Here is a 26,826-nt window from a genome sequence, read left to right as displayed (position 1 = left end):
TCAGAGAGTTGTGTATGGTGGGGCAGTTTCAAGGAGGCAGAGGGTTACAAGTGGGGTCCCTCAGGGCTCAGTACTGGGACCTGTAATCTTTATATCATTGACATTGTCAGTAGATTGCAGGAGGACATTCAGTTGTTTGCAGATGATGTGAAGCTGGGAAGGGTTATTAGTAATAGTGCAGATGTGGTAGTCATGCAAGAGGATTTGAATAAGCTAGACAGATGGGCAAATGAATGGGGTATAGGTTTAATGCAGCAAAATCTAAGGTCTTGAGGTTTGGGACACATCGATAAGACGCTTCTTACTCTATTGGAGTAGATATATTGTAGGAAGTGGGGGAGACAAGTGATCTATGGTTGATGATTGATAGAAACCTGAAATTCAAGGGACATATTGCAAAGGTGATGAAGGTAACACAGAGGATTGCTGCAATAATGAGAAGGACGCTGACCTGCAGAGATAAAAGAGTTATCATTCCGTTGTATAAGACCCTGATCAGACCACACTTAGACTATTGTTCTCAGATTTGGTCACCAGGATTTGAAGCAGATAAATTATCTGTGGAAAGGGTACAGAGGCTGATAACAAAGACAGTTTCAGGACTGTGCAATGTTAGTTATAAGGATCGGCTGAGGGAATGTGGACTGCAGAGTTTCGTGGATAGAAAAAGGAGAGGTGATATGACTTTTAAACTGTTGAGAGGTGGTTACAGGGTTGACACTGGGGAGTTCTTTAGCTTGGTTGAACAGCAAGAAGGAGTGATGACAAGCGGCCATCCCTGGAAATTACGAAAGGAAACTGTGAGCAAGAGGGTGAGGAGTGGTTTCTTTGCATGGAGGGTAGTTGAACCGTGGATTGCATTGCCTGATAGAGTGGTGAGAGCGACAATGCTCAATGAGTTTAAGGAGTGGTATGATAGACTTTGTGTTTCCTAAGAGGGACCTCCCGCGATGAGTCTTTTCACTCCATGTAACTAATAACTCCATGCCTAAATAATAATAATAATAATAATCTCTTGTTCCATGCTGTGTTCTGAATCAAAACTGGTTAGTACTGATATGTTCTTCAGCCTTATTTGTTAATCTTTTTTTATATAACTTTTATTAACATTTTTGAAGCATATGAAATTGTTCTTATTGTTTGATAATTTTCACACTTGTATGCATTATATATTTACAAATAGCAATGACAGAGCATTGTGCAAAGTATTTGGGAATGATTTCAGTTTCATATATATTCTTTATGATCTTGAATAAGTATGATTTATTATATTTCCTGAATATTTTATTAATCCTAAGGGAATGTTATCAATGCCTTGTGCCTTGTTTGAAGACAGTTCATTTAGCACACCTTCAAATTCATCTTGTAATATGGTTGGGTCAATTTCTTCTGCATGAAGCCTTGTTTCATATTTTATGGCCCCGTTTAGATCAGTGGTTCTTAACCTTTTACTAGGCGCTGTCCCCTAAGTATCCTAAAATATTTTTCTGGTCCCCTAGTTTGTAGTAACATAATAATAATTAAACTTTTTATTTTTTTTTAATTAGTAGTTTTACTTACTGATTATAATGACAAAAAAAATTTGAAAACAGAAATCATCATTACTTAAATGTATTTTAATGAGACATCTGTTGTTGAACATGCTACTAATTTGTCTATTCTTGCATCAGATGTGTTACAAATGCTATTTGCATGCAGGAGTCTATTCGTAGTCGATTTCATTGTTTAGTTTTAATATTTACCATTGTGGAAAATTCCTTTTTGCACAAATATGTAGAAACAAAAGTCAACAAATTTTGAATGGCAATGGTAAACAGGTGCAGATATTCCTTCCGGATATGTATCCAAATTTGACCAAACTTTTCTTCTTGAAAATGGAGATCAGACTTGAATCCTTTGTCAATTCCAGTAGTGTGTCATCATCCGTTGGTGATAAATTCGTATTTTTGCAGTTATTATATGGATCTTGAATCCACAATTTCCTACAATGAAGTTCATTATTTGAAAAATATTTATCGAACTTTTCAGTTAATCACTGGATTAACTGAAAAGTATAATTAAAGAATTTACGTGTAGTTTATCAAATTTAAAATTGCAGTTTGAAATCATTTGTGAATAGTTCAGAAAACATGTCAAAAACATCTGAAGATATTCTTTGAATCCATCTATGCAGTTTTATTTTCATTTCCTCTGTGTTACCTAGCATAGTAAAAATGTTAGATTGGTTTCCTTGTAAAGATAAATTTAGCCAATTTAGAATAGAATGATTTAGAAAATATCTGCCAAATATGAAAGTTTTGTAATCCAATTTTTGTCATCGAAATAAATTGCCAGGCTTGATTTTTTATACTTTAAAAATATTTCGACTTCTGTTTTTAATTCTAATAAATGAGCAAGAATTTTCCCTCTCGACAGCCATCTAGTTTTTCTGTATGAAGTAGAAGAGATGTGTGATTGGCACCAACTTCTTCGCAAAGAGCAGAAAACAGTTTTGAATTAAGAGCATTTGCTTTTATCATCATCAAATTCCTGCCATGTACCCTCAAGGGGTGTACAGGATTTGATACTACTACATGAAAAAAAATTACATCATTACTAACTTCCTATCTACAATTTTCCTCCAAATCAGTCTGTTACTTGTCAAGACTCCAACATTATCAGATCTTATATTTCTATCATCTAAGGCACTTTGTATAGTATCAATCCACCTATATCTTGGTCTTCCTCTGGATCGTTTTGCTGCCAACCTGGCATAGAACACTTGTTTTGCTATTCTTTCTTCGCCCATTCTGTTTAAGTGGCCATAACACCTGAGATTAGCTCTGGTAACGCATTCCTGGATGCTGAAAATGTCAAGTTCTTTCCTTATATTTGCGTTTTTAATATGATATTGCCATTGATGCTATCTGTTCATGCCTATAATCTTTCTCAGGACTCTCATATCTGCGGTCTCTAGTCTTTGGTCAAGTGTTTTACTTCTGACCCAGCTCTCAGATCCATAAGTTAAAACTGGTTTGAACACTGTCTTGTATACAGCTAATTTAGTTTTCCGACTAATTTATCTCTTATTCCATAGGAATTTATTCAATTGACTTCCCACCATACCAGCTTTGCTGATTCTGTTGTCTATTTCTATATTCAATTTACCATCTTCACTAAAAATCATGCCTAAGTAACTGAAATGTTTTACTTGTTCCACAGGTTCTCTGTTCACAACACATTTGATATTTTCAATACCAGCTTTGCTGATTCTGTTGTCTATTTCTATATTCAATTTACCATCTTCACTAAAAATCATGCCTAAGTAACTGAAATGTTTTACTTGTTCCACAGGTTCTCTGTTCACAACACATTTGATATTTTCAATGATTATGCCTATTTTCATTGTATTTGTCTTTTTATTGCTGACCTTCATACCATATCTATTACAACACTTATTCAATTTAGTCAGAGAATCTTGCAGACTTGTAGCAAATTTATTTAGAAGTATAACATCATCCGCATAAAGCAAAGAGCTGACATTAATATCTCCAATTTGATATCATATTTAATACCACTTTCCTTCATAATGTGATCCATATAGATAATGAATAACAGAGGGGATAATGTACGTCCTTGTCTCACCCCAGATTTAACATTAAACCATCTTCCTGTACTTCCTTCAATTCTAACTGCTGACTTACAACTCAAATAAAGACTAAGTATCGCTTGATATAATGCCTCATTGACACCATATAACTGCAGTGTATTAAATAGCTTCTCTCTTGAGACCTTGTCATATGCCTTTTCTAAATCGACAAAACTTAAATACAGATCTTTGTTATATTCCCATGTTTTCTCGACTATTTGTCGTAAAGTGAAGAACTGATCCTGACAGCCTCTATTTGGCCTGAATCCAGCTTGTTCTTCACCAAGCTTTTCTTCCACAATTCTTCTCAACCGTTTCTCAAGTATACTTGCATAAATCTTGCCAGGAACACTCAGTAAGAAAATACCTCTGTAATTCTCACATTCAGTTTTATTTCTCTTTTCACATATGGGTACTCTAAGAGCTCTACTCCAATCATCAGGAATTCATCCCTCTGTCCAGGCTTTCTGAACTATGCAGTGCAGCCATTGTAAGACTCTTATACCACCATACTTTAGCATTTCAAGCCTTTGATGGCTTTTTCTACTTCAAGTATGGATATGTATTCCTGACTGCATGCCTGGTCAGTATTTTTTACCACTGTGCTGTCATCGCTGCTTGTTTCATTTAGCAGTTTTTCAAAGTAATTACTCCATACTTCAAGGATATCTTTTTCTACCGTTTTCATGTCACCTTTATCATCTCTAACTCCTTTTACAGCACTCTTTCCTCCATTCCTAAGCTTTTTCAACAACCTCCAGAATATTTTGCCACCTTCTTGATATTTATTTTCTATTTTCTTGCCAAAGTCCTCCCATGACTTTTGTTTAGCTAGTTTTATACAGTGTTTAGCTTTCTTACATTTGTCTCTGTATTCTCCAAGAGCACAAGCTGTCTTATTTGTCAGGAACTTTTGATATGCTTTCTTCTTTTCATTCACTGCCTCTTTAACTTCCTGTGTCCACCATGGAGTTCTAATTTTTCTATCCTTGCAGACAACTTCACCACATGCCTCTCTAGCTGAATCAATCAGTTCTTTCTTCAAGGCTTGCCACTGAATCTCCAAGGTTTGATTCCTGTTCTCAAACTCTTTCATTTTTTCTTCAATAATCTTTGCGTATTTTAGTCTACAGTTCACATCTGAGAGCTGCTCAATTTTTATTCGCTTTAAAACTTTCTTACATGTTATTCTTTTGAATATGAAATTCACTTTTATTCTGCTCAAGACTAAATAGTGATCGCTTTCAATTTCAAATCCTCTGTACACTCTGGTGTCCTGCACCAGGGAGAAAACATCACTATCAACAATAACATAGTCAATGAGACTTTTCTTATTCCTTGCCTCTTCTCTCCATGTGAATTTGTGCACATTTTTATGTTCGAACATGGTGTTAGTAATAACCAGTCAATGTCCTGAGCAGAAATCCAACAGGTATTTGCCATTATTATTAGCTTTGCTCTTTTCTCCATATTTTCTCAAAATATTTTTGTTTGTCTCACAATCATTTCCTACTCTGCTATTTAGATCCCCAACAAGGACCAACTTTTCCTTTTTCATTGTGTCAGTTGCTTTTTCTAAAGCCTCAAAAAATTCCTCCACTTCTACCTTAGTAGAACCTTCTGTGGGACCATAAGCACAAATAAGTCTCATTGTCCAGTTTCCCATTCTCATATTATATTTGCCCACATTACTCTACTTGAGACTGACTGCCATTCAAGAAGTTTAGCCTCATATTTTGTGTTGAATACTATGGCTACTCCTTCTTTTCCTTGATTGTCATTGTCTGAATATAACATTTTGTATTTATTGCTCAGAAAGATCTCACCAGTTTTTGTCTTTTTTGTTTCAGACACCCTTTTATTATATCGATCTGGTACTTATCTAATTCCTCAGCTAGCTCCATTTCTTTGCCATTCAGGCTTCTTATATTGATAGTACTGATCTTTAACTCTGGTGATGTTGAGTTGGGGTATGTTTTCAGATTTGTTCCAGTAGCTGACTTTTCGCTGTTTGTCCTGGTTCCCTGACTAAAACAACGGGGGCCTTGTTTAACCGGGCGATGCCCCAGCCGGATTGAAATTTTGTCATGTTGTACTATCATTTTGTATTTTGGTTTAAGCCAATAAGAATACAATTTGGTTGGCTAAATCCCAAATTGCCAACCCATCCTTGTTCATTCAGTATCCAGGTAGATACCCAACAGGGTGCACCACGAGAAGGTGAGGATTGGACATTAGGTTAGAAGGCCTGGTCGGTTCTCCGCATTCCTTTAAAGGCTATGTGGAGGTCTCCTCTCAGTTATACAGCTTTGATCCTTAAGCACCCCGCATTTGCTTTTATAAAATTTATAACTTTTATAGCAACTATCATTACTTCGTATAATTCCAGCTCATTTCTTTAGAAGCTAGTTGTTCTCTGTGTATGAAACAGTGAGTAACCATTATGTTAGAATTTGCAATTTGTTTTATTTGAGAAACCACACCGATATGATGTCCTGTCATAGCGGCTGCACCATCTGTACAGATTTCAACCCAATTTTGTCCTGTAAGTCACTGGATGTAACAATTGAATTTATTTTGTTAAATATACTTTCACTTGTTGTATTAATTTCTATTTCTAAACAAAACAACATTTCTTCAAATATATCTTCTTTATTATGGTCAACATATAACACATATCACAAACAGATACTCTTGTTGGGAACATCAGTTGATTCATCTATTCATAGTGAAAACCATGGAGAATTTTTTAATATTTTGAATTAACTGCTCTTGTAGATCATCCACAATCAGTATAGTTCTATGACAAGTAATATCTTTCAACATAGGTATTTCTTTGATTTTATTAGTATCTGATATTCCAAACAGTTCCTTTCAAATATTAATCATGCATGGTTTCAATAAACTTTTGCCTATTAGGCGAAAGTTTATTGAACGGTTTCTTTGATTTCACAATATGCAAAGTTGTTATAAACGAAGTTTTAGCTAATGATTTATTTCTAACAGTTACTGCATTCATTGAAGGTTCATTCTTTATATCTAGTTTATCTTTATATTGCTGATGCTTCATTTCTAAATACCTTCTTAATTTATTTGGTTTCAGACATTCATTTGAGAGGACTATACTGCAAACAACACACTGTGGTTTTTGAATTTCATCCATTTCTACAATAATAAATCTGAATTGTATAACTTGTAACATATTTTCTTTGTTTCCTTTTACTTATTTTTTTACATTTACAATTGGCATTATTTTCTGTTTCACACGCATTTTCATCATCCATGAAATTATCACTATCACTGCTTTCATGTGTTCTTTTTGAACTACCAAGTGTATTTATATTTCAGAAATCAAATAATTATTTTAAGAGATTTTAAAAACTAGAAACATTCTATGAATTTTCCTAAAAATTCTGTAAAAGAAACTACTGCATTAACCTTCATAATTCAGATTACTAATACAAAACTATACAAATTTGCCCCCCCCCCCCTCCAGTTAGGAATCACTAGTCAGATCTTTTCCTTTATAGAGTTCTTCTAGGTACTCCTTCCATCTTTATCAATGCATAAAATAAAGTGGCAGGCTTATTCACACACCCAAAGATAGATATAAAACCATTAAGATTGAATTCTGATTATATAAATATTAGGTGTAAGGATATCTTTCTTTGTCATACCTGTTGAAAGAACAGTGCAAGTAAACTGAATGAATGGATGGATACGTTATCCTGCGTTGTGTGTGTTTTGGAATAAAGAGCAAGTTTATCTTTCCTTCAATTTTTCTTTTGTTGCTATATGTATTCCAAAAAAAAGTATTACATTTTTATATATTAGGAAACCATTTGCATGATAAATGGTTTTACTATCTATGGTATTACTATCCTGTTCTTGAATAGTAATACCATCACAACCATGCTAAACTAGCAAATCAGCATTTGGCTACTTTTCAGAAGAGCAGAAAAATACTTTCATTCTTGAATTAAAAATCAATTCTTTCAAGTTTTGAAATTTACTGTTGCAGTTATTTCCCCTTTAGAATGCCTTTTAACTTACTTCGATAAATTTTGACCATCAGTTTTGATAATTAATAGATAAACATTCATTTAATGTGCAAAATGCACTTTTTTCATTAGCATGGTGGCAATGATGTGTAAATTGATTCATTTAATTTTAATTGCTTATATTTTATATCTGATTTTTAATTTGTCTTATATACATATAAGAAAACGAAGGACCATTTATGGTTCCTTGTTTGACCTTTGAGTATACAGAATTCATGGCTGATTTCAGACAATCTGATATAGACAAACAGGGCATTTTATAGCTGTTAAATGCCAAGACAAAATTTTTACGGTCTGGTAAATCAGGTTGGTTTGCTGTGATAAGTAGTATCTCTTTTAAGTTATACTGAATTTCTATGTTCATGATGCTCATTGCAAAATCATGAAAAAGTACAAATAAAAAAAAAACACTTATAAGTTAAACCCAATTTAAATAATATATTCCTGACTATTTTTATTTTTATAGTCATCTGATCAGATTTACAAATTCTTTCACACAATATAGTTTCATTTTACTATCTTGGAAACCTGTGACTGTAGCTGTTTCTACATCTGGGACAGGCTACTTTTTTGCAACTTCTGTGGTTTTACATTAGACTAAGGTAATCTGGAATAGAAATTTATAATCTCAGAAATGTTTTAAAAGATGAGACAGCTAATTGAATTTTGGGCCCTTTGTAAGTCATTTCACACTTGCTGACCTTTCCTAACCTCCATCTGATATCAAAAATCATTGGTTCTTATGTTCATTATTTGCAGTTTTGTCACTTATTTTAAGATCTGAAAAGTTCAAAAATTGATCATTCAGATGGTTGTTAGTTGTTTTGTAGTTTAACTGATTATTTAAACATCAAATTACTCTTCCATCAGAAAAGCTCAATGCTGATTGTTAAGTCCATTATTTGTATTTTTACTATTTCAACTTCAACTTTGAACAGCAACCGAACATATTAGATGTGTTCAACAATGATTGTTCTACTGTCATTTATTTGCAATTTTATTAATTATTTGAAGATATAATTACTATCTGACATGCAAAAGGCAAGAAATTGATCATTCCAGTTGTCTCTTATTCGTCATTTTAGCAGTTATCTAAATATTAATCATCCCATCCTAATATCTAATTATTCAGAACAGCCACTGTCTCCCTACCTTGGAATTGAGAGGATGTCAGATGTCAAGTAACTTACTGTATTTAAAAGTATGTATGAAATATTTCCCAAATTCTTATAGTTCTTTGATTCACAGCTGAATGTTATGTTCAACCATGTGTCCATTGTTTTCTTTAGTAAACAGAACTGATTAAACTTATCTTCTAATAAGCATTTCTTTAACTTATAAGCCTGCTTAATTTCTTCATTTAAAGATAAGTATTGAGTATCAGTCATGTTAGTGCCATGTACATAAACTAATTATAGAGTAATTCATTTTTTATCAGAATGATGATTTAATGGAAACATGCATTGTAGACGACATAGTATGATGTTATTTTTAAATAATTGTTTTTGCACATGAAAGGAAATTAGAACTTATTAAATACTCCTGTATATTTCTTTGAAGTCAAAACTATTTTTGATTTCAAAGAAAAAATTTAAGATTTTTGTCTTCAAGAGCCTGAAATGATGGTTTCTTTTGACATGATTTCTCTGTATACAAACTTAGCGCTCCAAGAAACACTACAACTTTTACAAGGAGATTTCTCTGATGACATCGTTAAATTATTTAAATTTACCATCAATGCTAGATACTTTACTTGGCAAAGCAAACTGTTCAAATAAATCGATGGTACTGTGATGGGCAGTTCCTCTATTACCTGCTTTCGCCAATTACTTTATGGAGTACTTAGAGGATCGAATTTTTAACACCATTTCTATTCAACCTTGTACAAGGCTGGTCTGAAAAGTTCTCAGTCGAACAATGAAAAACCAAATTTATAATTTCAAAATTATTTTTATTTTTCAACATAATCTCCCTTAAGACTAATACATTTATTCCAGCAATGATCCAGCACCATTATCTCATCCCTGTAGTGGTTCTCAGTAAGATCTGCAAAATACCCCTCTACAACTGTAATCACCTCTTGATTTGAAGAAAAACGCTGGCCAGCGAGGAAGAGTTTTAGTTTGGGGAAGAGATCGAAGACTGAGGGAGCCAAATCTTGGGAATAGGGTGGATGTTCCAATAATTCATAGTGCAGATCCCTTAATTTTCCCATTGCCAAAACACCTTTGTGGGCAGGTGCATCTTTCATCAGGTCCATTGTCCTGATGAAAGATGATTTTTTTTCTTCTGCAAACCAGGTCTTTTCTTATGAATTTTTTTCTGGTCTGGTCTGGTTAAAAGATCGGAATAATATTCCCCAGTTATTGTTTTACCCTTTTCAAGATAATTAATAAACAAAATGCCTTTAGCATCCCAAAACATCAATGGAACCAACTTTGTCTTCTTTGGTGCTGAACAACCGGCTTTTGTCCACTGTTTTGACTGATGTTTGGATTCTGGTGTGTAATGGTGAATCCAAGTCTCATCCATAGTAATAAATCGATGCACAAAATCAGTTTTATTCTTGTTAAAACGCTCCAACCACTGTTCAAAGATTTTCATGCGAGTGCGTTTTTGATCTGCTGTGAGCAAGCATGGCACCCATCTTGTGCAAAGCTTTTTCATTTGCAAAATATATCCTACACGTTCTTTTGAAATGCCTATAGTCTCAGCAATTTCACGCACTTTGACTTGCCGGTCATCCAATACCATATCGTGCACTTGATCAATGATTTCTGGTGTTGTTACACTTTTGGACGTCCTTCATGTGGATCATCTTCAAGACTGGTATGGCCACGTTTAAACTTGGCATTCCATTTCTTAATTGTCTAAAATGAAGGAGAAGAGTGCCCATAAACCTTTATGAACTTTAAATGAATTTCTTTTGGTGATACTCAATTTTATCCATTTCAAGGGATACAGACAACACTTTTGCTGCAAACAGCTGTATAAAAAAAACTACTTGATAGAATGGCTTGCAATTTCACATGGATGCTTATGACAGATGTACCAACTTAGAAAGAAAAAAAAAAAAATCTTGCTGCTAGTGTTGCCATCTATGGTTGAGGCCAAGAACTTTTCAAACCACCCTCGTATTTAGCTATTTTTTGTTCATAATGTCTTTGCAGTCCTGTCCCTAAAACAGAACTACAGTTTTGGGTCAAAATTAACTCCTTATACACTTGCATTGAGCATGAATCTAAAAATATTACCTAATACTTTATAACTCTAATACTAATAATAACCTAATACTTTATAACTCTAATACTAATAATAACCTAATACTTCATAACTCTACTGGTAATACTGAATTTTTAGTTAACAAGGCGTCATCGTTCACTGGCAGATATTACAAAAGCCTCATGCACAGAGCACATGCAATTTGTTCTTTTGACTTTCTTCTGTTAGAAGAATTAAATAAAATAAAACCTAGTCTATCCCTTAATGAATTTTTTCAATGAAATGTTGATTAATATAACTATGATACAGAAAATAATCAATAATTATCATCCTTCTGCCAGTCTGCAATCTGATGTTAAAAGGATCTGCATACTCTGAACAAATAGGATGAATTCTCCTCAGGTGTAATCTATGCACTGCATTCAAACCAGCCAGAGGTTATCTTCTTTCCTACCACATATTAAGAATAAATTATCATCTCTGTCCTTGCCTGTTATTTATCAAATACCCTGTTCCTGTTGACTTTGCTTGCTACTTTGAACAGACTGGCCATTTTGCTGAGATCAGAATCCAAGAACATCAAAGTTATATAAGATTTCTGGAATCAGAAGGTTCAGGCCTTGCTTTTCATATCATTGACACTAGACAACACAGTGTTCACTGAAATCAAAGATGTCACACTACAATAGGTTTCAATTTGATCAATTTTTTTTGAAGTGTGTGAAGCCCTACACCACTGCTCTAATCTTAATTGAATAGACTGTGCATGTTGTCTGAGTTTTAGCGTTTCTTCTATTTGCTCATCTGCGACCGAGACAGGGCAGTATACACATACTATGTGAGTTATTCTTGTGTTTATATTTTAAATGTTGTAGCCAATTTTCTTTCTCCCTCATGTTACATTGAGCAAAATATATAGGAAAACATTTAATAAATTCTGCTTTCCTTTACACATGTGAAACTGTTATTTAAAAAATAATATTAGTTCATTATTTATGTTGTTTAAATGTTTGGCTGTGAAATCCACAGTGCTTTCTAAAATTATTCTTCAGGTGGAAGATACAAAAGTTGGAAACGCAGATGGTTTATTTTGAATGATAATTGTCTGTACTATTTTGAATACACAACTGTAAGTATTTAATTATTATTTATATATTATTTTTATTTTTTCTGTACACTGCAAATTTCTCATAAAACTTCTTAATAATGTTAGTGACATCAGCATTAAATTTTTATTTTTTTTGTTGATGTTGTTTTAATTCATTTAAAATTTGTTTCGTAGCTATAACAAATTTTAAATTTGTTAAAATTCTTATTGCTTTTTAGAATCTTTCTTGAAATTTTCTTTGAATGTGATTCAAAAGTCTCAAATTTTAATGAAAATCATATGCATGAAAGTGATTTAATAGTAAAGAACTGTTTAATTTTTTCTTTGAATTTGTTGAAAAAACATCTCACTTCTTTAGTTGCATGATTCAGAAATTCAGTATATAGAAATCAGAGTAGTAATGTAATTTTTATGAACATGTAATCAAGATACATCAGAAATAATGGCAGCTGTGAACAACCTCAAAATCAGTTCTCCCAAGTCACATATATGAACCTGGCCTGATCTTACCTTCAGCCAGCATGAACAAGGCTTGCAATGAAATGTGAAACACTGACTACAAAAGAGGAATACTAGTATGGAAATCGAGTGCTGTTAATAGCGAACTTCAAAACCAAAATATAAGTACTGCGTAGGGAATGTGTATGCCTACTTGTAAGAGTGGCCTTTTTCCAGCATATCTTGTGTGTGTGTGTGGGGGGGGGGGGGGGGATAAGAACATTAGATATATCCAGTCTGATAAATCCAACCATAATGTCAACAACATTTGGCTGCATGGCCTGGATACACTCCACAGTTTCTCAACACACTTAAACAGTCAACGCCCCCAGGATCCAGTTTATCTTGAAAGGGAAATTAGCAACAGTCTACCATTCCTAGACATTCTCCGTTTACAGAAAACCTACAAATACAGGTAGATACATTCACCAACATTCATTCCCCCCCCATCAACAATATGGGATTATAAAATCCCTATATAACAGGGCAAAAATAATCAGTTCAGATAACAGTGCCCTAACTACTGAACTTGACTATATCCTTAACACATTCTTAGCTAATGGCTACAACCCTGAAAAAATATTAAAGCCATGTAACTGCAATCTCCCTCCCCTTCAAAACAGAGATTATTATTATTATTCATGACACCTCCAAGGAGTCCTGAGATTCATCGCGTACTACTGTACAACTCTCCGTCTCCACTACTACACAGAACCTCTACTACCAATCATCTACATCAATGCCATCTACTGCACACAACCACTACCACCACAGCTAGTATTTTTTTGTCTGTAAATTGCGTGTGTTCTGAAGAGCCGATTTGTCTGTATGTGGGATGAAACACCCAAGTTTCCAGGAGTAAAAAAAACCCTGCTACCTCCGTATGAGGTCAGCTAACTCACCTTCGATTGAAAAAGTCCATATAAAGATTCCTCCCATCATGACGAGAATCGAACTTAGGCCTTTTCTAATTGCAGGGCGCAACGTACCATCATTCTTCCAATTGCACTACGGAGGTGCTATGGAGATTACTCAGAATCTATCACCATTCCATATATCCAGGGCACATCCAAAAAATTAACAAAAATCCTAAGAAAATATGATCTTACAACCAGTTACAGACCACCACAAAAGAAATTGACATCTCTTATCCTCTCCACCAACGACCAGCCTCATTCCCTAGATCTAACAGGAGTATACCAGGTCCCTTGCAGTTGCAAATTATTTTACTAATAGGCAGGACAGCCAATATCAGGATATCCAAACACAAGAACTACCAGATGTTCCACCAATGCAGCCACTTAGGACTTGCTGACCCATGCTTCAGACACCCACCACAGGATACACTGGAAGAAGGCCACTCTATTACACCACAGCAAATACAAGGATGAAAGACTATTTCTCGAATCTGCCACAGCTCTAAAAAGCTTTCCAAACCTCAAGAAATTTGGGTGCATGAGTCTGTCCCAAATTTGGGAAGCATACATTTTAAGATCGTCAACCCAAATTCTAAGACAACCCAATTTAGCCCACTAGGAGGCACTATTTAGGACTCTAGGCACTTCTATTCCTTTCTTCAGCCTCATTTGCCTAGTGTTAGTGCCTGTGTGCACATGTTGTTTTTTGTGATCCCTGATGATGGCAATGTAACATTGCCGAAATATAAGAAGGTATTAATTAAAGTTTTTTATAATTAATATTCTAGTATATGTTGTTATCTAGTATAAGATGACTGTGACCTATGCAGAGACTAGCAAGAGCTTCCTCTCTGCTGTTTCTATGTTGACTAGACTACTAGTGTTTCATTTCAGGCTTAATCTCATACAGTTTGTTTTAGTACTTCCTGCCATGATGACTGCCATTGGGCAGTTTGCTTTGATCTTATAAATCATCTGAAGTCTGTATATGGTACTATCAAACAGTATGTTAAAAAAAAATTAGCTGATCTAGTAACTTTATCTGTGTCTCATTTCTCATAATGCCAACATGGCTGGGAATCCAGCACAACCAAACATCAAAATTAAGGTTTTGCATTTTATGCAACAGTTGTAAAACCTCACAAAGCACTGGATGTGGATTATACACAGGAGAGGAGATAGCCTGTGCAATTTGAGATAGTAATGTCAGGAAATACAGAAGCATCACCAATGGTGGTCTCTGATCTTGAACCATCAATATAAATGGACAAAAAAATCAGAGTGGACAGCTCTGTGTGCATTAAACAATTGCAGGTAAACAGATGATGGAGTATGAGATTTCTGTAGTTAGCAAAGTGAGAGATTGCGGAAGGAAGTCAAACTTGCCATGGAGGTATGCTGTTATGTTTATGCGGGTAATATTGTCAGCATTCATGTTAGTAGCTTCCATAATCTCTTTAATATACATACCAAAAGTGACAGTCTGACTTATATGTGACAGTCTGACGTGTGTGATATTGAGTCTCCAAGGTAGAGAAAAGAGACTAATCCACGTATGAGCTCCACAAGAGAGGGTATAGTCAAGAGACAAATGTTTCCATCTAAATGATAGTCAATTTATTTGCTTCAACATAAAGACTTTGAGTAGGCGATGTGCAAAAGTCACTAGTAGCTATCCATATAGCCTGATGATGGATGAGATCCAACCATTGCAGGCTATTGTGCCTTGCTGAACCATAGACTTGAGCCATAATTCAGCTTTGAATGTATAAGTGCATGCTAAACATGAAAGAATTAAGATAAATCCACACCCTTTTCAATAGAGGATAGAGTTCAATGCTCTTGCACTTTTCTCTTTGTTGACAAATGTGTGTGTAAACAATATAAGTTTTTTTTTTTTTTGTCAAAGATGAGTCCCAAGAACTTGACTTCTGTTGCTACTGGAATAACAGTTTGTGCCATTCTTAACTCAGAATCAGGATGTAGAACATGTTTTCAGCATGTTTACACACTTTTTTTTTTCTGCTGAAAACCTGAACCCATTACTAAGAGCCCATGGAGAGACACGATCAATTGCAATCAGACACCAATGGTTTTTGGATCCATGGAAACAGATGATTATGATGATGATAGCAAAGAATTCTCATTGAATCCCTCATGAAGACATTCAAATCTCTTATGTCCAAGGAATTTGCATCAAGAACTCTAGGTCTCATTAAGATACTTAGAGCTCTTGACATTTGAATTGCATTCCATGGTATTTATCAGGAATGCCTTGTACCTGTGGTTCACCTTTGCTAGTCCAGGAGCTCAGTGCCTATTTGTCGTGAAGTTCATAAAAAAAATACATGAAGTACAGTCTAGGCTTGTGGAGCTTGCTGTTACCCGCACACATACAGGGTTCAAAAGAGGATAAAAGTGTGCATAAGAGCAGATTTTGTATAGAAAGACTGTTTGAAAGTTTTGAAGTGTGTTTTAGAAAGCTTCTAGAAAGTAAATGTTGATAAATAATATAAGAAGAGAAGGTACTAGAGTCGCCGAAGAACATGGCAGGGGATTTGAGCTGTGCTGAAAACAGTGTTTTTTTAATCAGTGAATAGTGTGACTTCTGTTGAGATTTGTTCTACTTGTTTTTCTGTAATACAAGTCCTTCAGTGGTTGTTTATGGAGTTAGTTGTTGTCTCTATATTGTGTATTTTTGGTTGCCGATAAGGCATGGTCGGAATCGGATGCATAGTGGTGGAAGAGAAGAAGATAACATAAGTTTTCATTATTTAGATATTTAGTATACTTAAATATGTTTTATACTTATACCTATAATTATACTCACTTATACTTATTTAGCGTTTAGTTGTAATAGTTCCTCAACACTATTTTGAATAATGGCGGCAGCAGCAGCCAAAATTGCAAATGGCATATCACCAAGTTCTCCCCCATTTAAGGACTCCATTTTGCATGAAATAATAAGGGATTTTGTGGCATGCAGGACTTGTGGAATGTATGCATCTCGGCAGTTGTTTATGTGGCAGGTGAGAGAAGGGGTAAATTTGCATGTGTGCAAAATGCAGGCAGTGGAAGGAACTTGCTGAGTTAGAGATGACTATAACTGACCTCATTGAGTCAGAGGCAGGAGATTCTCCACATAGAGAGATGAGTGGTATGATAAAGGGCGAGAATGGCAAGAGCAATATGAATGAAAAAAATGAGAATGTGAAAAGGTTGAATGATTATGAAGTTTTTGGAGATGGTCTCAATTGGGAGGATGAATAGCAAAGAGTGGTTGACTTGCAGAGAGAGAGACAGAGAGATGAGCTGAAAGAGCAAATGGAATGTCTAGGGAATAAGATAAGAAGTGTGAAAGATGAGATTAGACAAATGGAAGAGATGAATGCAAGGCAAAACAGAGTAGGAGTGAGAGAGAGTTATGGGAATGATAGAAGAGGAGAGATTAGGAACAGTAGAATAGAGGAAATGAGAGAGAGAGTTATGGGAATGATAGAAGAGGAGAGGATGAAAACGGTAGGAGAGAGAGCGAATGAGAAAAATGCGAGGGAGCACTGGAACCTGGGATAGAGTGATGTCAGGAAGGCAGGTAAGTAAGGGAACACAGAGAGAAAGTGTTAGAGGAGAGAGAGTGAGGGATGCAGGTGAGCAATCGGAACAGGATGGTAACAGGTGTAATGTATGGGGACTCAATGATCTGTGGTGTGCCAGATAGGATGTGTGAGGAGTTCAATGCTGGAGGAACGATAGAAAGTGTGGCTATGGCAATTAAGAAGGGTGGATGATATGATTGTGATGGTAGGAACGAATGACTTGAGAGGCAATGTAAATTGGGTGGCAAGAGTATGAGATTCTTGCTTGAGGTTATACAAAAGAAAATGCAGAAAGGAAAGATAGAAATAGCATGCATGTTGCCTAGGTATGATAGTGACGAGCTGAGCAGAAGAGCAGTAATATTGAATAACATAATAGCTAGAATGTGTCAGAAGAGAGGATCAGAATATGTGGATGCTTGGAGGGCGTTTGAGGACAGAAAGGAATTGTATGCGAGAGACTGCTTGCATTTGAATGAAGAAGGACTTAGGCATCTGGAGAGATTGCTGTTCTGAATGAGTCAGTGTGTCATGCATTAAAACTAGAATACCCAGGGTGGATGGTAGCAGAGGTGGCCTCTTGTAGGAATGGGTACTTGGGAGTAGGAGGGATTGACATCAGGTAACGCTGGGCCCAGTGGAGTCTAGAGGGGATAATGCTAGGTATAGACACAGTGGCATTTTTATGCTTTATACTAATACCAGGAGTATCTGGAATAAAGGAGAAGAATTGGTGGCGATGATAGCATAAGTCATTGCTATTGATACGAAACTTTTATTATTGGTGTTTGTTCGTGGTGAGGATGAAATATTTTTCATAAAGCAATTTTTAATATGTAAATTTATTTATTAATAAATTCGTTACTTAGGATTTTTTTAAAAAATTTTTTTATTTTTATATGCAGCACCCCCACTTAAATTTTTCACCAGCCGCCACTGGAGAAGAATTTAAAAAATCTTTGTCATCAAAAGATCCATTAGCTCCAGTGGATCTAATGAAGCAATATAAATGCACAAAAGATATTCCATTACAGCCAGTTGTAGATGGGAGAGATTCCCCAATCTCAAACTTGGCAAAGTATCTGTCAAACCTGGTATCTCCACAAATAGGAAAGACAGAATCATATATGAAGAATAGCTTCCATTTTATTGAAAATAAAATCGATTGATCCTGGACAGGCTATCCAGGACCACCTGTCTTGCTGAAGCAGAGGCCAAAGTAGTGCAAGACTGTCAGGATACCATTTCAAGGCATTATATTCCAGTAATGAGATGAGGTGCCTGGTATAACATCAGGAAAGGTGTCGCCCGAGGATAAGGAGGCATGGTGGTGGAATGAGGAGGTGCAGTTGGAGATCAGGGAAAAGAAAGAGGCAAAGAAAAATTGGGACATGACTAGAACCAGAGCCTGAAAGGAGGCATATAGATTAGCGAAGTAAAGTGCAAAGAGAGCTGTGGCAAGAGCGAAGGCGAGGGCAGTTGAAGAGGTTTATGAAGTACTGGAGAGAAACGGTGGTGAAGCTAAGTTGTTGAGAATAGCGAAAGCTAGAGATAAGGCCTCGAAAGACATAACATCAGTTAAGCAGATAAAGGATGCCACAAGAGTAGTACTACAAGAGGAGGACAAAATCAGAGGAAGATGGGAAGAATATTTTCGTAATCTACTAAATGAGGAGAATCCAAGAGGGAGGTGTGAGGATGGAGAGGCAAAGGAAGGATTGGTTCAGGACATAAGCAGAGAGGAAGTGTATTGGGCACTGAGAAAAACGAAGAATGGAAAGGCTGTGTGTGTGGGGGGGGGGACCAGATACCTTGAGACGTGTGGAGAAGCTTGGGCAGTGAGGGCGTAGACATGTTATGGGATCTGATTAGGAAAATAGCCCAACAGGAAAAGATATCAGAGGAATGGAGGAAAAGCATTCTCGTCCCAATCTACAAGAGGAAAAGGAGATGTTCAAGATTGTGACAGCTATAGAGGGATCAAGCTGATGTCACACACGTTGAAGATATGGGAAAAAGTAATTGAAGGAAGGATACAACAGGAAACAAAATTTGGTGAGGAGCAGTTTGGATTTATGCCAGGAGAAGGGACAACGGATGCAATATTTGGGCTAAGGTGATTGATGGAGAAATATAGTGAGATGCAGGTGGAGCTACATATGGTGTTTATAGACCTGGAAAAGGCGTACGACAGAATGGCCAGACAGGAGGTATGGAGGTGTACGAGGAAGAAGGAGTGTCGGAAAAGTACGTGAGGTTGGTGAAGGAGATGTATGAGGGAGCGAAAACTCAGGTCAGGTCTAGTGTCGGAAGGACAGAGGGGGGTTCCCTATTGTCGTAGGGCTCCATCAGGGATCAACTCTGAGTCCCTACCTCTTTGATCTGGTCATGGATGTACTAGTGGAGGACGTCAAGGAGGAGGCGCCAGGGAGCATGATGTTTGCCGATGATATTGTTCTCTGCAAATCATCCCGAGAGAAGCTTGAAAAGACCCTGGAAGAGTGGAGAAAGGTATTGGAGGAGAGAGGCATGAAAATTGACCGGATAAAGACTGAATATATGTCAACGGGGGAGTGACGAGGATATGATCATATGACTCCAGGGTGAAAGGTTAACTTCAGGGAAGAAATTCAAGTACCTTGGGTGGATCATTGAGAGGAATGGTGACCTGGATGTGGAAATACAGCACCGAATAACATGCGGCTGAATGAACTGGAGGAAGATGAACGGGGTCCTGTGCGACAAGAGAGTTAGTTGTAAGATGAAAGGAAAGCTGTATAAGATGGTGGTGAGGCCGGCGATGCTCCATGGCACGGAGACGTGGCCTATAACGAAGGCACAGGAGAGGAAGATGGAAGTGGCAGAGATGCGGATGTTGAGATGGATGAGTTGTGTGACAAAGGAGGACAGGATAAGGAATGACTACATCAGAGGGACGATCAAGGTGGGACCGATCAGTAAGAAGGTACAAGAAAGCAGGCTGAGGTGGTTCTGTCATGAGAGAGAAGGAGTGAGGAGAATGTTGGTAAACAATTGGAGCATATGGAGGGAAGGAGGAAAAAAGGCATTCCCAAACTCAGATAGAGGGATAAGGTGGCAGAGGATCTTAGGGAGAAAGGATGGTAGATGCCCTGGACTGGAGAATCTGGAAGAAGAAGATTAAAGATGTGAATGCCGACCCTGTTTAACACGGGATAAGGCAGCGAAAGAAGAAGAAGATTCCATTAATGCTGGTCTGGAATACAGATTAGTAAGAAAGACTCAGAGGGAAGTAGAGCAAAGAATATGGGAAGAAAGTTATAGGCAAAGAATAAGAACAAAAGGGGCCAGTACCATCATGGAGGGGGGCCACAATGGAGATTAAAATAGTCTTCTGGATTTGTTCAGATTAGAACAATGTAGTAAGGCTGAATATATATGTTTCTGTGGTTTAGCAGTTCTGTAGAAAGTTTCTAGTATCCAGACCCTTTACTCTTGTCTGCAAGGGTCAAGGATGTTGTAGTTGTCTCTTTCCCCACAGTCTGAGGAAAAGTTTCAAGGCTTGCTGTGGTGCTCGTATAGCACCTTGGATAGCCCAGCAGGTCTGCTTCCGAGCGCAATCGTTGCTTACTAATGCATGGCTATCTATTTGTAGCTCTGTGTGGGTGGGAGCTTTGACACTGATCTTCCTGAGAATGAACACTTCTTCATCATCTTGTTTAAAAACAAATTATATCAACAAATCGAAGAAACAACCATGGGCAAGCCTATTTCTCTTAGTATTGCCAACTTCTTCATGGAATACTTTGAGGAAGGTATTTTTGATAATATTTCACCTATTCATACATGATAGTACAGATATGTGAATGATATTTTTGCAATTTGGAATGGCTCTTCCTCTGACTTATAGTAGTTTTTTTTTTTTTTTTTTTTTTTTAATTAAATGCATTTCATTCCAGGATCTAATTCACCTTCTTCTTCCTCTTCATGTAGCTTCCTCACTCAGTGAGAGGGTGCAGCACCACCATGTCCTTCCATTTCTCTCTGTTGGTGGCTTTCCTTTTTGTTTCTGCATAGCCATGTGATCCTGTCCATGGTCTTATATCTTCAAGCCATGTCCTTCATTTTTTACCTCTTGATCCTTTTCCCATAATTTTTTCTTCTAAAAAGGAAAAATTATGGGAAATGGTAGTCTACAGTTTTCAGTTTTTCAGAAAAAGACCCATACAGGTCATTACATATATTCTGAATCTCATCATGATCCTAGTCAAGAGGCTGGAACTATTAAGACTTTAGTACATTGTGCCCATTCTTTATATTCTTCAGACGAACTTTTACCGAAAGAATTACGACATATTAACTCCACCTTTTTATCTGATGGTTTTAAGGATTCTTACATCAAAAAAAGCTTTTAACAGTGGCATCGCCTCTTTCAGTACAGAAGAAATAACTTACATTCCTGTCCCTTATGTATATGCCATTATTGAATGCCATGAAAGTTTTAAAACTATTGAATATTTTTGTTGCCTTTCACCCCATCAGAAAAACCTCCACCTTTCTCGCTTCTTCTAAGGACAAGCTTTCACCTCACAGTTATTCAGGCATTTACCAGATTCCTTGCTCATGTGGGCTGTGTTATTTGGAATAAACAGGAAGATCCACTTTTATTTGTCTAGAAGAACACAGGTCTTATATTAAATATTGAGTCTGAAAAGTCTCGACTGGTGGAGCATGCTATCGACACTGTTCATTGGCGCAAGACAGAAGTCCTTCATAAAAGTTGTTTCCTCATAGAACATCTTTTATAAAGAAACGTGAAACTTTACTTCATTGTGCTAACTTAAGCAGATCCAGTGGTCTATGCCTATCCCCCTTTGTAAGAAATAGTACTTTTTAAATCTGCTAATCTTTCCTAACTTATATATATATATATATATATATAAGTTAGGAAATTATTGATCTTTTTTTTTATGTGAGATACTCAGGTGGCAATTTTTAGAATTGCTGTTGTTGTTTCATTTCCATTTTGTGATCTTGTACCATCAATGCGTTTGATACCTAAGCAAAAATTTTCTGCTAATAAAGTTTTTTAGGTGAGTTTTTTTATTTAATTGTTAGCGTTATGAGCAGAGCTAATTTCAGTTGTGGTCACTTAAATAGAATGAGAGAAGAGAGATTATCAAAACAAGTTTTTTGCCAGAATAATAGGAAAAAGACTCAGAACAAGAGCAAATCTATGTGGATTGATAGAGTAAGAAGTGCTTTAGAAGACTGAAATATAAGACCTGAATAATGGTGTGGAAGTCCTGACAAATAACAGATTAATTTGGAGGGAAATTGTTGAAAAGGTAGTTAGCACAAAATGAAAATGTTACATCAGTTACTATCATCCTTTAGGTTCGGAGTGTACAAATCAGGAATTTTATGATGAGGAGGATGGCAGTCATTCTATATCTCCTTCAATTGTAACTGCTGACATGCAAGGATAGATTATACATTGCTGGACATTGTCCCATTTATACTATATAATTGTAGCTTTTTAAACAACTTTTCTGTCAACAATCTTGCCATATGCCTTTTCCAGATCATCTTGTTCCCATCTTGTTCTTCTAAAGTATGATTGGAGAAATTCCTCTGTAATTTTCACTTTGTTTATTATTATTATAGATGAATATTATGAGAGTACAGTAAAACCTCAATATAGCGGACTAATTCGGGCGAGGGGGGAGGTGTCCATTAAATCCGAAAGTATGTTATATAATAAAGTAGATTTTCCAAATGTGTATGTTAAAAAATTGACAAATTAGTTAATTTACGTTTTTACTTATGTAGAAACTTATATGTAATTAAAATTAAGTACTGTATCTATGAAAAGTTTAATTTCACAGAAAAGTTTTCTATATGTATTATTGCTTATAACCTTACCATGGTTTTTGAGACTCTAAAAAACAAGTCTGCGATCTATATCGAAATAAATAAACAAACATTTTTCCGAAAATAAGCTTTAATTATATTTAAATAAACAAATAAACAGTCTTCTTAAAAACCAAACAAAATTTAAATTTTATAAAAACGCATAATATTTTTCCTATTTATTCGTCTTCAGATGATGATATATCCAGACATTTCCGTTCTGGCGTGTGAAGTTAATGTTTGATGTTGAGGCGACAAAAGAACCGATTACAGCGCAATTGGCGTGATCACGTACTAATCATTCGCCGAACATGTTTTATGAGCAGTGACTCATTTATGTCGGCTAAATTACTACATTGTTTTTCCAACATATGATAGCCTATTCGCCAAAATTTGTTAAAAATAACAGGAAATTAATAACAAAAAATAACCTGTTAATTTAATTAAAACAAATCTTGGTTAAAAGCATTTTAAAATTAACAGGGTGTTAATTTTCACATGTGACATATGGACCGGAAATTTTGTCCATTAAATCCGAAGTCTCTTAAATCGAGGGTTTACTGTACTAGCAGTTTTTCATGTCTCCTTCATTATCTCTGATTCCTTGTACTGTTTTCTCTATTTCTATTTTTTTTCTTTTCTTTTCAATATCCTCTGGAACAATTTGCCATCTTCCTTGATATTTATCTTCTATATTCATACCAAAGTCTTCCCATGAATTGTTTAGCTACTTTTTTTTTGCATTGCTTTGCTTAATTGCATTTGTTTCTGTATTCTCTCAGAGCATAGGCTGACTTATTTGCTAACTTTTGATAATCTTTCTTCTTTTTCATGACTGCCTCTTTAACTTCCTAGGCTCACCATGGAGTTCTGATTTTTCTATCCTAGCAGACAACTTCACTACACACACACACACACACACACACACACACCTGTCTGGTTGAATATATATCAGTTTTCTTCAGAGCATGGAATGCATTACCTGAGAGGGTGGTGAATGTGTAAATGGTGGATGAGAGAAAAAAGTGGTACAATAGACTGTGTTAACTATCATTGACCTCACACAGAGTCTTGTGACTCCATGAACATTAAGAAAATAATACCTTTTTTTTTTTCGTTACAGGAATTATCAGTTATATTGCAAATAATTTTTTTGTGAATTGAAGTTAATCTTTATAGAATAATTTATATAACTTATTTTTTTTTTTTAGGATAAGGAACCACGGGGTATTATTCCATTAGAAAATGTCCAAGTTAGAGAAGTACAAGATCGTAATAAGCCTAATTGTTTTGAGCTCTTTTCAGTAGGAAATGATGTAATCAAAGCATGTAAAACTGATTCAGAAGGAAAAGTTGTGGAAGGGAAACATACAGTGTATAGAATGTCAGCAGCTACTCCTGAGGAAAAGGATGAATGGATAAAGTGTATAAGGTGAGTAGGATTTTTTTTATTAGTAAGCCTAAAAATTGATAAGTGGACCTCTTATTTATTCATGCCATTATCCACTATTTGTTCTTATGTTTTTATTAATACTTTTTAGCCATTTTATGTATAAATTCATGAAACACAGAACAGGCACCAGGAACTCCATTAAAAACAGACCTTGTATTCACAAGTTGTGGTGATAATTGCCAAGCTCTTATAAACAGTGGGGAGAGAATTTTCAAGAGGAATGCAAAGAGGAGTACGTATCATGAATACTCGAGGTAGAAAACTCTGTCAAAAACTTGAAATGTGGAAATGCAGCTGGAGTAGATGATATTTGACCAGAAATGCTTGAGAATAGAATGGAGTAGAGTTTTCATAGTACCTATCTATAAAAAAACGGAATAAAGCTGAATGTGAGAATTACAGAAGAATTTCTCTACTAAGTGTTCTCAACCTCTTGTATTCAAGAGGTTGAGAACACTTAGTAGAATTGAGAAAGATTGCGGAAGAGAAACTTGGAGAAGAACAAGCTGCATTCAGGCCAAATAGAGGTTGTCAGGATCAGATTTTCACTTTAAGACAAATAGTTGAGAAATCATGGGAATATGACATCAATCTCTACTTGAGGTTTGTGGATCTAGAAAAGGCGTATGACAAGGTGCCCAGAGAAAAGCTTTTCAAAACACTACATTTATATGGGATGAATCGAATATTATACAGAGCAATACATAGTCTATATTCATGTTGTCAGTCAGCAATTAGAATTGAAGGAAACAGAGAAAGATGGCTTGATGTCAAATCAAGGATAAGGCAAGGATACACATTATGAAAAGTGTCATTAAACCTGATATTAGAATTGGATATATCAAACTTAGCTCTTTGCTTTATGCAGATGATGTTGTACTCCTAAACACATCTAGTGCAAGTCTCCAGGATTCACTAACTAAATTGAATAACAGCTGTAATAAATTTGGCATGAACATCAGCAATAAAAACACCAAAACTATGAAAATCAGCAATAAAAACACCAAAACTATGAAAATCAGCAGAAACATAGAAGACTTCAGCAGAATTCTGAATGGAGAACCTATGGAACAAGTAAAATATTTCAGCTATTTAGGCATAGTTTTTAGTGAAGCTGGCAGGTAAAATCTGGAAATAGACAACAGAATAATCAAATCTGGTATGGTGGGTAGCCAGATGAATAAATTTATATCGAATAAGAAAGAAATTACCACCAAAATAGCAGTATACAAGACAATATTCAAACCAATTTTAAGTTATGGATCTGAGAGTTAGAAATAAAACACTTGATCAAAGATTAGAGACCACAGATATGAGGGTTGGGAGAAAAATTAGGGGAGTGAAGCTTGGCACTGTTAGCATTCAAGAATGTGTAAGTAGAGCTAATCCAAGTTGGTATGGCCACTTAAATAGAATGTATGAGGAAAGGTTAGCAAAGCAGGTATTTGATGCCAAGATGACAGGAAAGAGACCCAGAGTAAGACCAGGGTCTAGTCAGATTGATTTAATTAATCTGAAGAATGAAATGTTAGATATGACAATATTGGAGTTCTCACAAGTAATAGACTAATTTGGAAGAATATTGTGGATAGGAGATTAATAATAATGTAAACTTCATCATGTAGTGATGTCATAGTAACATGAACACCCCTTGAAGGTTCATACCAGGAAATTGATGATGGTGATTTTCTTGTGTAAAGCCAATGCAACACATTGCTGATTGTGGTTCACATGATCATTACAGTAGATGTTTTCTATAGTGAATTCCTAGGAAACCAAAGATGTAAATTTTTACTTATAGTACAAAATTCACCGAATTAAAATTTTGGAAAAAGTGATCTCCCACCCCTTACTCTGTTCACATTAAATCAAAGAAATGGCAGGAAAGAGAATAAGGAAAGAAAATTGTAAGAAACAGAATGTATGAAATTGTGAGAGAGAAAAAATTACAAGAAATAAAGGAAATCATGGGAAACAGAACAGAGGAAATTGCAAGAAATGAAACAAAAGAAATTTATGGAAAGAGAACAAAGTAAATTTCAAGAGATAAAAGAAATCATACATTTATGACAGAACACAAAGGATTGGCTGGAACCATACATAAAGTGCACAAATTGCATGAAAAAAGTCTTTAATAAAAGACATAAGGAAGAACCAGAAGGATGTGAAATTATGCAAATGAAAATCTAGAAATATTGAAATGGTATGATAGTTTAAATTATAATGTCACTTGCCTTAAATATTTCATAATAAACTGAAAACTTCAGTAGTCAGTCAACTGTCTTCAAAAAAATAAGGGGATATACGTGGTGAGCATATTTATTCTGCATTAGTCATCCTGAGGGGAAGGAAAAACTGATTTAACACAGCTGCTGTGAATGTCTGCTTTCTAATTGGACAGAACCAACCCAATGGCATAAATTGATATTGTTCGCTGGAACTGTAAATTAA

General features: G+C 35.6%; 1 protein-coding gene across 2 annotated transcripts in view; it reads left to right on the top strand.

The window, feature by feature from the left end:
• step (cytohesin steppke) overlaps positions 1-26,826 on the top strand; it is a 375,568-nt gene that overhangs the window by 273,074 nt on the left and 75,668 nt on the right. For both annotated transcript variants that reach the window (XR_016548776.1, XM_090397533.1), the window contains exons 10-11: positions 11,964-12,040; positions 24,134-24,354. Coding sequence is in view for 1 of the 2 variants with exons in the window: in XM_090397533.1 (XP_090253659.1) it covers positions 11,964-12,040; positions 24,134-24,354 (298 nt within the window). In the remaining variant the exon portion in view is untranslated. The remainder of the gene's footprint in view (positions 1-11,963; positions 12,041-24,133; positions 24,355-26,826) is intronic.

The sequence above is a fragment of the Typopeltis vanoorti genome, chromosome 9, assembly GCF_054136105.1.
Source record: "Typopeltis vanoorti isolate ZY-2024b chromosome 9, IOZ_Tvanoo_1.0, whole genome shotgun sequence".
In the NCBI taxonomy this organism is placed as follows: Eukaryota; Metazoa; Arthropoda; class Arachnida; order Uropygi; family Thelyphonidae; genus Typopeltis; species Typopeltis vanoorti.
This window is presented reverse-complemented; position numbering and strand designations above follow the sequence as displayed.